Source organism: Camelina sativa, chromosome 20 (genome assembly GCF_030686135.1).
Source record: "Camelina sativa cultivar CO46 ecotype springtype chromosome 20, ASM3068613v1".
In the NCBI taxonomy this organism is placed as follows: domain Eukaryota; kingdom Viridiplantae; phylum Streptophyta; class Magnoliopsida; order Brassicales; family Brassicaceae; genus Camelina; species Camelina sativa.
In genome coordinates, this window is record NC_141899.1 from 1,281,181 (window position 1) to 1,297,087 (window position 15,907).

The following is a 15,907-nucleotide window of genomic DNA, read 5'->3' on the forward strand; positions in this document are numbered from 1 at the left end:
CAGCGTGGAAAATGGTGCAAGTATGGAAAAAAATTTAAAAGATTAGAAATATAGATATGAAATTTCATAAGTGTGAAAATCCTTTAAAAAATACAATATTCAAAAAAAAGGACCAGCACATCCTTAATTCAAGGCTCTAATTAACATACTATGATGCATGAAGTCGGCGTTAGTAACGTCGTATTCGACGCAAAAGAAGGTAAACCTTAACACGCAATGCATCCAGAAGAAGACATATATACGTGACCTCTCACAGTTTTCATGCAATCAATCACAATCAAGGAACAAAAGTTATTATAAATTATATTTCGTTTGTTAAAATGTTTTCTCTTTCGTTGAGTTTAGTCAAAAAAAAGAACTACGAAGAGGTCACATGTTTTAGCATTTGAATGAAACTTAACTTTTACTTCATAACAAACCTTTTTTTTGTTTTCTTCCTCGAGTCCCTTAGTCTCTACACTAGTCATGTGAATGTTTACAGTAATCTTGATTCTTGAATAAGATGCGATTACCTTCACTGATTGTGTTACTCCAATTGGGTCGATCTGGGCTCCAATCGGGCTTTGATTTGGAAGGAACAGAGATCGGATTTATAGTTGGAACGGACCGGCACGGTGGATTAAGAAAATCCCGGTATGAATTGACTCGATCAAACCATTCGGTTTAGGAAATTTAATTGTATGAACCCGTTTATTTTAAGTAAACCAGGTTCTTCTTCTCTCCGTCTATCTCCAAGTCGCCGCCGATTATCTTACCGGTGTTTCATCTCGCTCCACCGTTGGTAAGATTCTCGTCAATCTCAATCCAAAGAATTGCTATTCATACTCTTTTTTTCTTTATGGAGTAAAGTTATGATCTCAATTCATAGAGAAGGGACAAACTTTTAGGTTCTGGTGAATTTGGCGTTAAACTTTTGTTAGTTTGGATTGTCAAAGTATCAACCTTTAGCCTTTTGCGTCAACGGCTAGACGTAAATTGCCTCATCCGGATATGTCTTTTGGTTAGTTAGTACTTAGTAGTAGTAACCTTAAAGATTGAGACTTTCTCTATACATAAGAACATTGTGTAGCTAGTGACTTGATGAGTATGCTCGCATTCTTGAATTTTGTAGATGCAAAGTTCCCTAATTTATCTAATAAAGGGAAGGATAAACAATTGTTGGAGTCCTCTGATGAAGAAGTTACTCTGCTATTGAGTAGAGTAATTTTGATCTTTGAAGGGAGAGGTCCAATAAGACTTTGAGTTCTTCGACTCTAAAGCTACAGACTTTCATGGAGTCAAAGATTCTCCAACAAAACTATCTCGATGACAAGGACTGGGATTTGACCGGGTTTGTGGATTTGATATTGAATCGACAACGTGGTAAGTAACTGTAGTCAAAGTAGCAGATGATGAGGATCAAGCATTATTTGCTCTTGTCACTGCTCTTAACTTGGCAAGATACAAGGCAAGCCATGTAAAAACTCATCTTTGTTACGTGACTTTACTTTTTTTTTTTTTATCTATGCTTAATGATCGAATTGAATGTTTGAAAGGTGTTTGTTCGTATTTGGTTTTATAACTTTACGGTATGCATTCAATTAACCACTGTACATGTATAACTCTTTTGCGTTCAGGACAGTAAGTGCTTTAGAGAGCAAAAAGAGTTTTTATTAATGTTTGTCCAGAGAAGACTTTATAGCGAGTGATCTAGAACTACTCTTGGAGAAAAAGGAGAAAGATGTTGGTTTACTGGTATCTCAAAAGAGTGTTGAATCTCCCACCACAGCTCCTTCCTCCACTATATGATGGATTGTTCGACGAAGTCTCATGGGCCACTGAAGACGAGGTATGGTCTTTTGAAGATAAACTCAGGTATGTTCTTTACTCATGAGAAAATGTTAATTTAACAGTTTGAAGTTTCGGTTTATAGCCTACAGAAGAACTTCGAGGGTCATTCCGCTTCAAGTCATATATTCTATAGTCACTCTACTCACTAAGATTTAGAAGGTGTTCCCATAAGATTCTTTTCCGGTTTTTGAATTCTCTTTCTTGTTTTAACAATGTGATGTGGATTCTTGGTTATATTAGTTGAAGCATCCCAAACAGAGAAAACCTTGTTGTAGTGAAGACGAACAGGAGGAAACAATATTCCTTAAGCCTGAAGATCAGATTACTCTCGAGGTACTTACCCTCACATTACCTACTCAACTTCCCTTGTGTAAAGAAACAAAAGTTATACTCTAAACATTTTGCTTAAAAATGTACTATACAGCTTAGCTCTTGGTCCTTCGCATTCCCTATGCACTCGCAGCTAGTTACATCTCAAGAGGTAAGTTCATCTCTTGAATGCCAACATACTTTTTGCCGGAATCACAACCAAAGTTTGAATACAGTTGTTTCTGGTTTGTAATCTTTGGTTATAATGCCAATTCCTGCAGTTGAAGAATCATCCGTTGATGGGTCGAGTGATGGTCGTGGAGGCACAAAAGATCTCTGAACAGTAATGAACATCTTCTTCTTCTTAAAGATTTCGGCTAACGGCTCTGTTGTTTATCGAACTCCGCCAGTTTTGATGAGATTATTAAAGTGCTAAGGTTTTGTTGTTCTCCGACTTTCCTCCCCTGCATATTACTGGAAAATGATTCTTAATTGTAGACTTGGATTAGAAATAGAGGTAGACTTGGTTTATAATTAGATACATATTTGTAAAAAAAAAATATTTGAATTAACTTATTTTTCTCTATATAATTGAGTTTACTACTTTACTTTCTCCACATGTATGTTGTATGTATGTACGTCACCTCTATGCGAACATAATTTATTATTCGTGTATTACAAATTAATGGGTAAAAACACACTCAAAGCATATTTGACACAAAAAAAAAAAGCTCAATTATACTTATTTACAAGAAAAATCCCTCCGGACTTTTCAAATTATTTTCACAACTCACCACTCAAAACAAACAAAAAATCCGAAAAAAAAGTGTGAAACCTCCAAATGTTAGAATCAAATCCCTACAGATCTTCCTCGTTTGGAGCATCTTTTCGAAACAGGAACGGTATTAGAATCAGACAATCCGTTGACTCATGATTTTGCAAAAAAGTGTGAAACCTCCAACCCCTGCCAAAAGGTACCGTGCTCGTGTCAATATTATTGACTACAACGGCTTTAAAGGTGATAAAACAGTTGACGATGACTTTGAAAAACTTCTCATGGCGAGTGTCATAGAATCACCCACTGCTGCTCGACTTATTCTTGTTAAGAAGGCTTATGAGAATCTTAACTTCAATGATGTCTATCGTCCACGGAATAAAGCAAGGGAAACATATAGACATTTTTTATTAATAACCGGGTTTGGTACGGATTGCAATGGTGTTCATTTCTGGGAGGCGCAGGACTCAAGAGGTACTTCTAAAGGAGACAATGGTTACATAAGGATAGCTCGACGTCGAAATCTGATTACTGATTTTCTTGAAATGGAATTACGTACTTACCTGAGGTAAACTCTTCTCTTCTTTTGTATTCTCTTGTTTTAACTCTAGATATTTTCATTCATCTGAGTTTTGCTTTCTTTCAGGTTTGAGAGTGGAAGAGCACCTTTCAGGATATTATTAAAAGTTTTTTCTGTTTCTCTGTTTCTGTGTTATGATTTACTGAATCAAACTTTTCTTCTTCTATTATGAGAATATTTGTATTTTGCTATCATGGTTGCCAACTTTCGTTTTTTTGTTTTAAACGATTGGACTTGAATTTTTCTTTCTTATTCTTATTAGTAATATAAATATCCCCCAACACCAAACCAAAAATCTCGTATATTAACTTGTAACTCGTATATACAGATTGTAAAAAATACGAAAAACAAACATTGCTAAAATGAAGCTCTTAGCAGAGTCTCTACAAGATGTCAAGAACACTAGAGTCTTCCAAAAACTAAGGTCTGTTGATTCACCAGAGACTCTACAAGAACACTAAGGTCCTGGTTGATCAACCACCGATCTATAACCTCCTGAAGAACAAACTCTGTTTGGTATCTCCAATCTACAAACATCTTTGCTTGATCTGTATATTTTATATTTTGTTTGGTCATATCATATCAACATATGACTTATATGTAGTCCTACTCTTAAAAGTTAAAATCATGTTTGATTTTATTTATTTTGTGATAGTTCCTAGATTCTCGGAGAATCAAATGGATCAAATTGCGGCGTCAGATGTCTCAAATGGTACAACTTTAGTCTCTTCTTTGGCTTCTCCCTTTTACTCTATTCTCTGCATATCATCTCAAGTCTTGTTGTAATGCTTAGATAAGAGGAAGAAAGCCTTGCTATATGTTATATGTACATCACAAGTTAGTTTACCCATCTCTTTTAGAATCTTGAATCATTACTTTCTTTGTAGATGAATATGTTTTAATTGGGTTTTGATTGGTCGTAACAAGTCCGTACTTCGCGTATGTGTTAAGACTATTCAGTTAGTTACAATTTCTCGTTTATTACCGGTTGATAGGTGCAGGAAATGTAAAGGAGCCGAGGATAATATCTCCGGGAGGATCCAAGACCGAAGACAAGCAAAGTCACGGTGTACTTACTAATCAGAATGATACGACGAGTCAAGATAGTAGGGATCAGCCACGTGGTGATGTGAACATGGAAGCTTCTGTATCAGCAGAAAATGTGATTAGAGCTGGAGGGTTTGGTGCTAAAGACGACATTGGAAGCTTCCTTCCTGTGGCGAGTGACTCGACTGACTTTGAGGAATCAATACGCTCTGCACGCGATTATGAGGAAGCACAACCGGAGGTTCAAAGACCGGGTCTTGGCTTGCATAAAGAGTAAAACTTTGCCTTGGTTGGTCGAATGCTTTTACAGTTCTTGTTAGGTTTTGTGGGATCAATTGTTGCGTGTGAATTGTGATGATGGGATAAGGCTGGAAGATTTCAAGGTAGAGGAATATTGGTTTTAGTTGCTACATTTTTCCAAAGTTCTTTTGAGTTGAAAAAAAGCATTCCATATATTTTAAGATCATAGGTGACTTGAAAAGTTCTCTCAGAATTCCTCTGTTTCTTGCTCTGCTTATAAACAAAACGTTTTTTAAGGACTTCTTAAATTATAGTTTTGAGATAGATAGATCCTCTCAAATTGTATCTTTTAACTGAATACAGATATCTTCTTGATATGATATATATATAACATTATATATTGATCAATTATATGACAAGGCTAGAGATCAATAACTCCCTGTGATTTTTCATACATTACCACAAAATGATTATTAATGTGATTATTTTTTTTTGACCAAATAAACTATGGATTTTATGAGTGGGACGGACTAATAGATCAATAATTCACCTTTATACTATATATCATAATGTGACAATTACGTTTAGATCATAAGACGATCTTTAATGGTTACTTCTATAGTTTACTCCAAATAAAGAGATCTTTAAAAACAAAGTAGATGTTTATTCCAGTAGTTACTCTATTTTTTACTTTAAAATAAATATTTTAAGTTTATTATGTAATTTTGTTCTTATTTAAGATAATTCTTTAGTTTCAAAATCTACAAAATATGCCAACTTATTTTCTTTTAAGAAAAAATCAATAAAATTAAAATATTATTGAAATTAAACTTGTGGCACTAGTTATGTATTTTATATTTATCGTTTGTTATGTTATCATATTTTCTAAATTAAATATATATTATTGTTGTATTTTAAATCAATCTAATAGATTTCTTTTTAATATAAAATTATATAAGTGTAACTTTTATTACATAACTTTTGTTTAGGTATAAAATAATAGGATATAACAATTGAGGGATTACTTTGTAAATAAAAAAAGCTCTACTCTAAAAATTTAGATTGCATGGAAACGGAAACGGATACGCGGAAGCGAAACTTTTTGGAAACATGGAACAAATTTTTTCTAAAATTAGGAAATGGAAACTTTTTGGAACCGTATGTATATATACATATACACATATATATTTACATATTTATCTATATATATAATAAAACATCAAACATAATAACATATCAAAAAGCTTCAAACAACAAAACTTAAAAATATAAATAATAAACAGGTGAATTAAAACACTAAAAAATTATATATTTATACTTATAATGAAGTTTTATATTTTCAAATTATATATTTATTAAGTTTTAAACTAAAAAAAAAAGTTTTCATTATGTTTCCAAAACGGAAATGGAGTTTCCATCGTGTTTCCAAATAGAAATTTATAGGAATCGTGTTTTTGTGTCTTGTTTTCGAGTTTCCACAAGTTTCCGTTTCCGAAACATTTCGGAAACGGGAATTTCGGAAACAGAAAATGGACCTCAAAAAGAGTTTCCATGCAACATGGTTAAAAATAGAGTTTGGAGTAACATTATTCATTTCTCTATTTCTAGAGTAAAGTATAGAGTACCATTACCATTCAAAATGATTTTACTCCAAATATAGAGTTTGGAGTAAGATATAGAATACCATTGGAGGTGCACTAAGACCATCTCTAATAGTTTTCTTTATTTTTTCTCTATAACAGAGGTGAATTTTACTCCAATCTACTTCTATTGTTACCTTTTAAATAGAGATTGTTATTTTTTCGTGTATTTATAGAGGAACCTTTATAGAAAAAAAATAGAGTCCTTTTATAAGTAGAGAAAAAATAGCAATCTCTATTTTAGAGGTGAAAATAGAGAGGGGTTGGAGTAAAACTCACATTTCTTAAATAGTTTGTCTATTATAGAAGAAGAAATAGAGATGGGTTGGAAATGTTTGAAACGGAACAACTTAAAACCAATAAGAGAAAGATAAATGGAATCATCTTTCAATAAGTGGCTCAAGTTGAATAGACTCCACAATTGCTTTTCAGCTCATATATCATCTAATCCAATTTCCAATGTTTGTCTCTAACTTTTACGAATATAAACTTGCATTTAAAAAAAAATACTATATAAGTTTTTAAGTTTTCAACTTTTCTACAAAATATAATAAGATTTTTCTTTCAAAGTGGCTAATCATAGCATAGCAGTAGCAGTCAGCTACTTGGATAGTATTGATGGCTCTTATTAGCAAGCACTATACATTATCAAGTTTTTCGTCGCATTCGATTACTAATTTGGAAGCTGGTAGCGTCTGAAAAAGTTGGTGAAAAAAAAAAAGAGCACTAGAGAATTATGTGATTCGTACTTAAAGAGAGGCGAAACGTTTACAAAAGGAAAGACAGTAAAGATCATAAATATGATCGACACATGTACACTAAGCTACAAGGGTATTGGTAACTCGTAATAGTAAGTTTAAAATAAACTGTATTAGTAATTTTAACACTTATCATCTTTTAATAATCCATTATCACACTTTGAATGTAGATATAGCCTAGTTGTCTTGTCTCTTCAGGTCACCAATATCGCATACTGCCCCTATTTATATCTCCACATCATAGACTTGCACTCTCTTGTCATCAAACAAACAAAAAAACTACTTGCACTTTCTATTTCTTCTGTAAGGGGAAAGAGAGAGAAAATATTTTCTATATAACCCACAACATTGATCTTCTCAGTCTTGCTCTAATGGTGGAGGACGACATTTTCACAAGATTTTTCATCTTTTCACAGACAAGATCTTCTCAGTCTCCACAAATTTCTTCGTTTTTTTTAAACTAGCATTTTATTAAATTCTGTTAAGCTAAATTTCTAGAATTATTGTTTCTTGGATCCGTCGTATTGTGTTCAAGTTCACATATTATGTGTGTTTTCAGCTTAAATCATGTCTTCTTTGTTGAAAGTTTCATGGTATCCAATGGTGCTTTCAGGTCAATTTCCTCAAGATCTCTTAAAATGTACGAGAGACATTCTTTGGAGAAATTTTCGAAGCTTCTCTCCTTCCAAAGGTTAAAGAATATAGCAAAACAATGAAACTTGCCAACCAGAGGCATGAAAGAAACTAGTTGTACTTGTACATGTTCCCGATCATTACCCTCCAAGCGTTTTGTATATACATATATTCAAGAACTGAACCCTATTAATTAACAAGCTGTAAATTTCAATACTGAGATTCAATCAAATCACATTCCAAAATCAGCCAAACGCTTGTAGTAGTGATAAGATCCTCAAAAACATTTAGACATAAAAATTTGAGCCATCGATATGATTTTTAACTCCTACACACACACACACACACACACACACACACAACACTATCATTATATATAGTTAACCTAATACTATGGCTCTTTCCTCAAAAAAATGTTCATCAAACAGAGACGCTCTGTCTGATATTAGAAAGATTCAGTCCAACCCCAACCACTTGAATGTTGTTGAAACCCGCCTCTGCTTCTCCCTCTCCCATTCCTCCATCGACAATCCTCAACTCGATCACCTCCATATCGCACTTCTCCTCTCTTTCTCCACCCTCTGCTCTCTCTTCCTTGATCCCTACTATTCTGGTTAAAGCTGTTGTTGTTGTTCTTTTGATCCCAAGATTTGGTTTTGAAGCTGTTGTTGTTGGTGTTCTCCTTTATCCCCCAAGAATCATCATTCCATCCATCACACTTCTGATCATCCCATGAGTTTTCAGGTTTACCAATTCCAACATTATCCTCATTAATCCCTTCAGCATCTCCCCAACCAGTTCCCCAACCGAGCCCACCACACTGTCCAGACAAGACCAAACCATCGAGAATCACAACATGCTCTTCTTCATCTACTGTTATAGGATCTGGACCACGTTCAAGGTCAAGAATCAGCTCAGCGTCAACTTCAGCATCCCAATCAACATCATCAATGTAGACATCAGGATCAGGCAAATATAAGTCACAAGTAAAACCACTAATCTCAGCATAGAAACGAGATTTAGCGTTATTGAATGCTTCTTCACCAGCTGAGTCATCCCATTGGACAACTCTATCGTATAAGTGCATAAACCGCTTCGCCTCTAAAACTTTCCACCACGGAACAGAACCAATCACAGCACAGAAATCTTTCTCCCACGCCGGAACAGAGAGTTTGCAATTATTACCTGCAAGAAAACATAAGAATATGAGAGTTAGAAACCAAATCAAATCATAGTACATGCAAGAATTAGGAATTCACAAACCTAACAAAGATGAAATCAATTACTACAAACCTTCTCTTGAATTCTCAAAACTTCTGTCACTTGGCTATCCGCTCGGCACTTGGCTACCCAGCGTTTACCGTGGGCACGATGTTAGGTTAGACCCTAACCAAAGTAACCAGAATTGATTAAGGGAAGAGAAGATAGAGGATTAGAGAGAAGATAGATTTCAGTCTGGTTCAATTCTCTCAGCATCTGTTCCACCTTGTTGTTCTCACTATATCCATCTTGAGACCTCACTTCTGTTGGAGTCCACAACAATGATCCTACTAAGCAGATAATCAGTTCTGGTGGCCTTGGTGAATGAGACACTCCAAAAGCGAAGTTTCTAACAAAAAAGTTCTCAAAATGATTTAAGGTGAGCTTGTCAAACTCCACTGGATACCCAACATCTTTAATACTAAGGTAACGCTCAAACAGATGCTTTGGCATGTAGACACTTTTTCTTTTGTCATCTAGTAACTTTGGAATGAAAGGAGATCTATCATGCTTCCATTGACTAAGTATTGGTCCCAACTCTTTATGAATCCCGTAATGCTTCCACTTTGTTACTGCATTGACAATTGCCATCAACCCAAACAGCCAGAACTCCACGACTATTTCCACACCCGGAATCTCCCATAACACCACTTCTTCTCCTGCAATAATGTCATACAACTTCAGTCTATTTCCTTGTGGTGATTCTGCTTTTGCTTTAGTACCGTCATCCTCCATGATTCTAAGCTCCTTCTTTCCTCTATCAAATACCAACCATCTACACCTACTACTACTCGCCCCTGAAAGATCCGTCTTGTCCTCAAGATGAAGTGACAAGCGCTGTTTGTTTTGTACCCACTTACACTCACTATCTAGCTTTTGTGTCTTCTCCTTGGGTTCATTGACGAACATGTAATGACTTGGCTGTATCTTCTGGCTTGACACTAGAAACTCCATACCAAATGTTTTGCATCCCCAAAACTCAGCAATTCCCAGTTCAATCTGTATACTACTCTTCTCTAACCAAGTAAAATCATGCTCATATCCTACTCCATCATGTTCCCAAACTAGATTGGCCATAGAATTATCAGAAAGTTGTTTTCTTGTCGTAATCTTAATCCTTCCTCTTGTACGCCCATCAAGCTTCTTAAACAGTGGCAACGCCTTAATAATACCTATACCCAAATTTGAGACCCACAACTTAAACATTCTAGGATTCAAAACCTTACCAGTTCTGTGAACTCTCTCAATGACCATTCCCACTGTGCTTTGCCAAACCAAGTCCCACCTGTGTCCCAAGCGCCACTAAACCATTGAGAAACTCGCAGCAACATCATCATCCCATTGCTACTGTAAAGTCTCACCAACAAGTTCCATTGAGCTCCCATACACTCCTAATCCAAGATAGAGTAGTTGTATTTTGTTCCTTGAACTCACTAGCTTCCATCGGAATTTTGATTAACATCTAAGATAGTTTTACAAAACATGATGGCATCATAATTCCGCTCACTAGCAGCTGAAGTGTTCTGACCCCAAGAAGTTATCGCAAAAGAAACCAACTGGAAAGTCCAGCCTATATCAATCATCTTCCAATTCCTACGCTTACCAGTTTGTTCAATGATAGCCGTCCGATTCTCCATTTTCTCAGAAGATAACAAACAAAACATACTCAACATCCCAAACAGTGAATGTTTTACCTGTTCTCAGTGATCCTTGAGTGAGTCTATTTTTTTTTTGCCTTGATCGGATTTCTGGATTTGTACCGTCGACTCCAAAAAGTGTTATCACACTCGATTCTACCTTCCTTCCTTCCTCAAATTTTAAATCGAGCTCGATGGAACAACCGTTGCTTCACCGCAATCCATTTATGAGACTGATGTTGTCTGGAGACTGGAATAAAGAGGTTTGAAAGCCCCCCTAAATCACAATATTTTTCCGAAGAGACCTTCTGTAATGTATATCCACCACCTGTTCGACCAAATCACTCACAGGAATTTTCGAGTTTTGTTGAGATTCTTCAACCTCAGAATCATTGGGTTTCTTCATCTCTGTAACCCAGACGACGCTACGATTGTTGCACTCCTTCTGTTCCCCACACCACGACTCTGGACGCAACTGTGACTCCCACGGTGGAGCTGGTAAAAGCCCCGAGCCAACAGCCGGAGAGACCGTGACTTGCTGCTACGAACCTGACACCGGACTCGAAAACCCAGGTGGAAGGAATCGAGTCGTTGTTGACCCCATAGACTTGATTTCGCAGTATCTTCTCCACGGCCACCTTGAGATACTCGATAACCTTGTCAGACGATAACTGGTACACTAGAGGTGTATTAATACGGATTCTGTAAGTACATGAAAGAGCTTAGAAACGGAATTGATGAACAAACACAAAACCCTAATCAAGAACACAGCCAGGCACAGAACCCGAGGAAACCCCAGTTTCGTTAATGAGATTACATGATTAAAGAACACAATCAATCAATTTATGAAAAAAGAAAAACAGAGAGAGAGAGAGAGAGAGAGAGAGAGTCATACCAAGAGGTGGCTTAGATGAAGATAGAGTCGTCGTCATGGTCGTCGTCCCTCGTTGATGAATATAATTATGATTAGAATTGTTGTTGTATCTGGGTTTTTGTCTTCTCCAATTACTAGTCCTACCCATAATGACCAGACAACAAAGATTGGATTTTTTTTTTTACGAAGAAGACAAAAGGAAAGTAACAAACACACCTTCCAAATCAGGATGCTTTAATGAAACCCAAATCCCTAAAAATTCAACGAGATTGAAAGAGGAGGACAAAAACTTCGAAGAAATTTCAGAAAAATATGTTTCTTTCAGATCACCGAAACAAAGGATTTATAGAAGATGAAGAATGGATAAAATAAAAATCCCAACATTGATTTTATATTAGTAGTAGTAAACAAACATGAAAGAAGAAAACACCTTCGGTCTCCTCAAAATATTCCCTTTTTTAATTCCTTATTTTGAATATATATATATATATATTCAGGTGAAAAAATTGAAAATAAATGTTTATTTCCTTAGAAGATACTAGTATTTTTATATATATAGTAATGTTTGTTTTAAATAACGTCTGGGTGATGCTGTTTAGCTTGATTTCTCACCATTGATTTTTGTCTAAAACGTCTGGGTAGATTGATTTCTCACCATTAAATTATTTCTCACTCTCGCATTGATTTTTAATTGACATTGGTCAATATACAATATGGGACATTACACTTCATTATTTTGATTTAGATAGACGTTGGGAAAAGAAAAAGAAAAAAAAAACAATTAATAAATTGAGTCTTTTTATGTTCATTCATTAATCACAAACCCTCTTTTGTTGAATAAGAGATGTTTAGAACTATATGGACTTAACTTAAGACCCAACTGTTTGTCCCAAATCAGAATAATAGGATTAAGATTATTATTAACCCCAAAATTCAAAAGCCCTTTTTCAGCAAGAGGGTTTGTTAATAGGAAGAGGGAGACTGAGATGGAAAGGAAGACGAGGGAAGAGATGGAGAATCTTGAGATGGCTTACCTCACTTTTTAGGAGAAGACGAACCACCTCTTTGGTGGTTTTATATGTAAGTATTACCCTTTGTTTTTGTCTGAATGTTAAAAGTAATTAAGCTCAATATCTGCCTTCATCATCACCACCCATGCATTTATGATATGTCCTTTCCCTGGATGATAAAAAAAGATAACTAATAGTTGTAAGTTCAATGTATAGTCGATCTGCGTTTTCTTTACAGCTAGGATTGCATTTGTTTGATTCTAGTCCTTCGAGTGTTGCGGCACTTGTGCTGCAGGATTCTGTTGGGCTTGCCGATTTCGAGACATGTTTGTATTTAAGCTTTAATTCATTAATAAAATTGGGAGTCTAACTCCATCTGTTCTACCAAAAAAAAAAAAATTGGGAGTCTAACTCCATTGTTCTGGTTCTCTGATTTTAGTAAAACAAAACTATATGACATGCAAAAGATGAAGAAACAGAAAGAAAGAGAAGATGTGTGAACTGAATATAAAAATCTTGGCAAATTTGGAGAACAAATTGGTGGTGGAAGTCCAAGGACACTCGCAGAGGGGAAACATAAGCTAGAGGAGAGAGTCTTCAAATCAATTGTAGTGTATTTCAAGAGTAGTGTTCTTGATAGCATTTGCTACATTTTTGTTCTTGAAGAACTAACGACAGAGATAAGAAGATTACCTATTACGATAAGACCAAGATCTGAGAGAAATTGGAGGAGGCAAAGAGAGTAGAAGACAAAAAGAAAAGAGGCAATAAGAAGAAAGGAAAGTAACTGTGGTAACGAAAAGTGAGAAATAAAAATTACTGTAACACCATGTGTTCTAGTATAATTTAGAGTTATAAGTAAAGTAACTAAGCTTGGTCCATATTCATTCAAATATCTCATAACAAAGTCTGGTCCATCTTTTTTTATTTATATATTTTCATTTTGTTTTCGTAACGTGTGTTCAAGGTATGCAAAACATTAACAAAAACAATTAAAGAGAAACAAAAACAACTTCAAGCAATAATATAATTTTTATATTTGCTTATTTATCTACAAGAACAAACAATTTTAATTAAATTATGATTTTAGAGATAAAACAAATATAAAATGAAAATTTTCCGAAAAACAAACCGCAGCGTAGCACGGATATTAACTTAGTACTAGATAAAACATATTGATTAGTTGAGAGGGGAGGTGCTGAACACAAAGATTCACATCAAAAGTGAACCTAAGTATTTTTCATTTAAGATACAATTCAAGAACGCAAATAAACACCTTAGATGTTAAACTTATGATTAATAACGTTGTTAGAATCCTCTAATACACAGTTAATAACATGTTGCGTTAACATGTTTCTCGTTTTTTAAGTAACAAAAATTAGAAAGCAAAGGTAGCATTGTAATAGCGAAAGCAGATAACGATTAGTGAGCATAGTATAATTATTTTTAACATCCAGAGAAAGGCATATCATACATGCATCGGTGATGATTAAAGCGATTATTGAGCATTTTCCAAGTCCTAAGGGAGAGCCGTCTTATTATCCCACCTCCTTTTCATCTCCGACTTCTTCCTCATCAAATACTTCAGCTCCTTCTTCTTCTTCTCCTTCTCCTTCTCCTTCTCCTTCTCCTTCTCCTTCTCCTTCTCCCTCTCCCTCTCCCTCTCCCTCTCCCTCTCCCTCTCCCTCTCCCTCTCCCTACTCTCCCTCTCCCTCTCCTCACTCTCACTCTCACTCTCACTCACTCTCACTCTCACTCTCATTCTCATTCTCATTCTCACTCTCATTCTCACTCTCATTCTCACTCTCATTCTCATTCTCACTCTCATTCTCACTCTCACTCTCATTCTCACTCTCATTCTCATTCTCACTCTTCCTCTTCCTCTTATTAGGTAAACGACCTAATAATATAAAGAAAAAACAACGAAACTAATGAGAGGTTTTTAATGTGTTAACAAGAAGAATCTAAGAAGCAAGAGCAAATGTACGTACTTGGGCGATAGGTGATGCCCCCCCCTTCTTCGGTACACAGCAGGTTCAACAACAACAAGAGTCCTTTCTCCCATGTTAGATCCACTTAGTTCCTTGGCCTTTTCTACACATCCCTCTCCTTCAATGTCAATGTCAGCTACACTGTAAAATTCGACAGAGACAGAGACTTTTGTTAGAATTCAATAACTATATATTGAGAGTTGCATTGGGAAAGAACTAAAAAAAATTGTAGGAAGAAAGAAGCGACACAAACTTAGTGAAAAGATGAATTCTCTAGATATCTCCACATGAAGAGAAATGTTGACAGAGCGCCATCTTGAGATCAATCTCAGGAAGGGAAGTGTCATATCCGGTAACGAGGACCCTAAATATTGATTAATTCAAGGAGAGAAATAACCAAATTAGCTAGCTAGCTAGAAAACATACATGTTACAGATACTACAAGAATTATAGTAGTACATCCTACAAAAAAAAAAAAAAAAATCGATTACAGAAGAGATAATATTTAATCAAAAAAATTACCTGCATTTTTTAATCCAAGTCGAGGGATTACTAACATCAGGTATCGGACGATTAAGATCGAGCTGTGCCGGAAAGGTTGCAGGCTTAACGATTGGAGTCCATTAGGAAAGTCTCTGGGAACATAACAAGATATGATCTGTCCACATGAAGCGAAATTTTTTACCAACGCGAGTTTGACATAATACTTTGGAAGCGAAGTGCTATATCCCTCAACGGAAATCGTCGTCAAAATGCTAATTGTCCAACAATTTTGATTTTGATTGCATGCAGGTGTGGAGATAAATAATACTATGATCAGGATCGGATCATCAACACAAAAATTTCCCAAAAAAAAAAAAATAAATAAATTTTACCCGGGTTTTGGAGCGTCTGCAACACTGTCGTTCAAATCCAGCAATTTCACACCCTAAATAAAGGTACAGAAGATCTAATCAGAAATTCTTCTACTCACCTCATAAGTCTTAATACTTCATGATAAGAAAACCATTACTTAATTAATTAATAGAGAGAAGCAGAGGTTAATCAAAAAAAAAAAAAAAAAAGCGAGCAAGAAGAAGAAGAAGATTACTTTGATGGCGGATTCTTCCATGGTGATTACGTTGACAAGAGCGGGTGAAAGGTTTTTTTTTTTCCAGATCTAGGGATTTAGGTTTGAAGATCTTGTTGTTGGCGGCGTTGTTAATTCTCTTAATTCATTCTGGTCACGAACAAACGGTTGGGCCTTTAATTTATTTCAGGCCTGCAATAAGCCCTTAAATCCCTAATCTTCTTATTTATTACCCAAGACTGAGTCCTAAACAA

General features: G+C 35.4%; 2 protein-coding genes, 1 long non-coding RNA gene and 1 pseudogene across 5 annotated transcripts; 2 read left to right on the top strand and 2 right to left on the bottom strand.

The window, feature by feature from the left end:
* The first annotated feature begins 502 nt into the window (after positions 1–502).
* On the top strand, positions 503–2,742 carry LOC104772114 (protein BCCIP homolog; annotated as a pseudogene). The gene is made up of 8 exons (XR_015593339.1): positions 503–633; positions 709–781; positions 1,220–1,447; positions 1,617–1,828; positions 1,913–1,989; positions 2,071–2,163; positions 2,255–2,311; positions 2,421–2,742. The product of XR_015593339.1 is annotated as a protein BCCIP homolog (transcript).
* A 5,278-nt stretch (positions 2,743–8,020) lies between these two features.
* LOC104768566 (uncharacterized) lies at positions 8,021–11,870 on the bottom strand. Of its 2 annotated transcripts, none has more exons than XM_087506387.1 (2): positions 11,605–11,870; positions 8,021–8,997 (listed from the first exon to the last, which is right to left on the bottom strand). In XM_087506387.1, the coding sequence occupies exons 1-2, from the start codon at positions 11,729–11,731 to the stop codon at positions 8,258–8,260; spliced, it is 867 nt and encodes a 288-aa protein (XP_087362513.1). In that variant the 5' UTR covers positions 11,732–11,870; the 3' UTR covers positions 8,021–8,257. The 2 variants fall into 2 exon arrangements, with proteins under 2 accessions (XP_087362513.1, XP_087362512.1); XM_087506386.1 differs by lacking the exon at positions 11,605–11,870 and adding an exon at positions 9,106–10,885.
* Positions 11,871–12,484: 614 nt separating this feature from the next.
* LOC147918381 (uncharacterized) lies at positions 12,485–13,543 on the top strand. The gene is made up of 2 exons (XR_015593882.1): positions 12,485–12,663; positions 13,033–13,543. It is a non-coding gene; the product is annotated as an uncharacterized LOC147918381 (long non-coding RNA).
* A 332-nt stretch (positions 13,544–13,875) lies between these two features.
* Positions 13,876–15,807, bottom strand: LOC104768568 (uncharacterized). Its single transcript, XM_010492574.3, has 6 exons — positions 15,675–15,807; positions 15,460–15,512; positions 15,107–15,339; positions 14,838–14,948; positions 14,585–14,725; positions 13,876–14,493 (listed from the first exon to the last, which is right to left on the bottom strand). The coding sequence occupies exons 1-5, from the start codon at positions 15,693–15,695 to the stop codon at positions 14,721–14,723; spliced, it is 423 nt and encodes a 140-aa protein (XP_010490876.1). The 5' UTR covers positions 15,696–15,807; the 3' UTR covers positions 13,876–14,493; positions 14,585–14,720.
* Between the last annotated feature and the right edge of the window lie 100 nt (positions 15,808–15,907).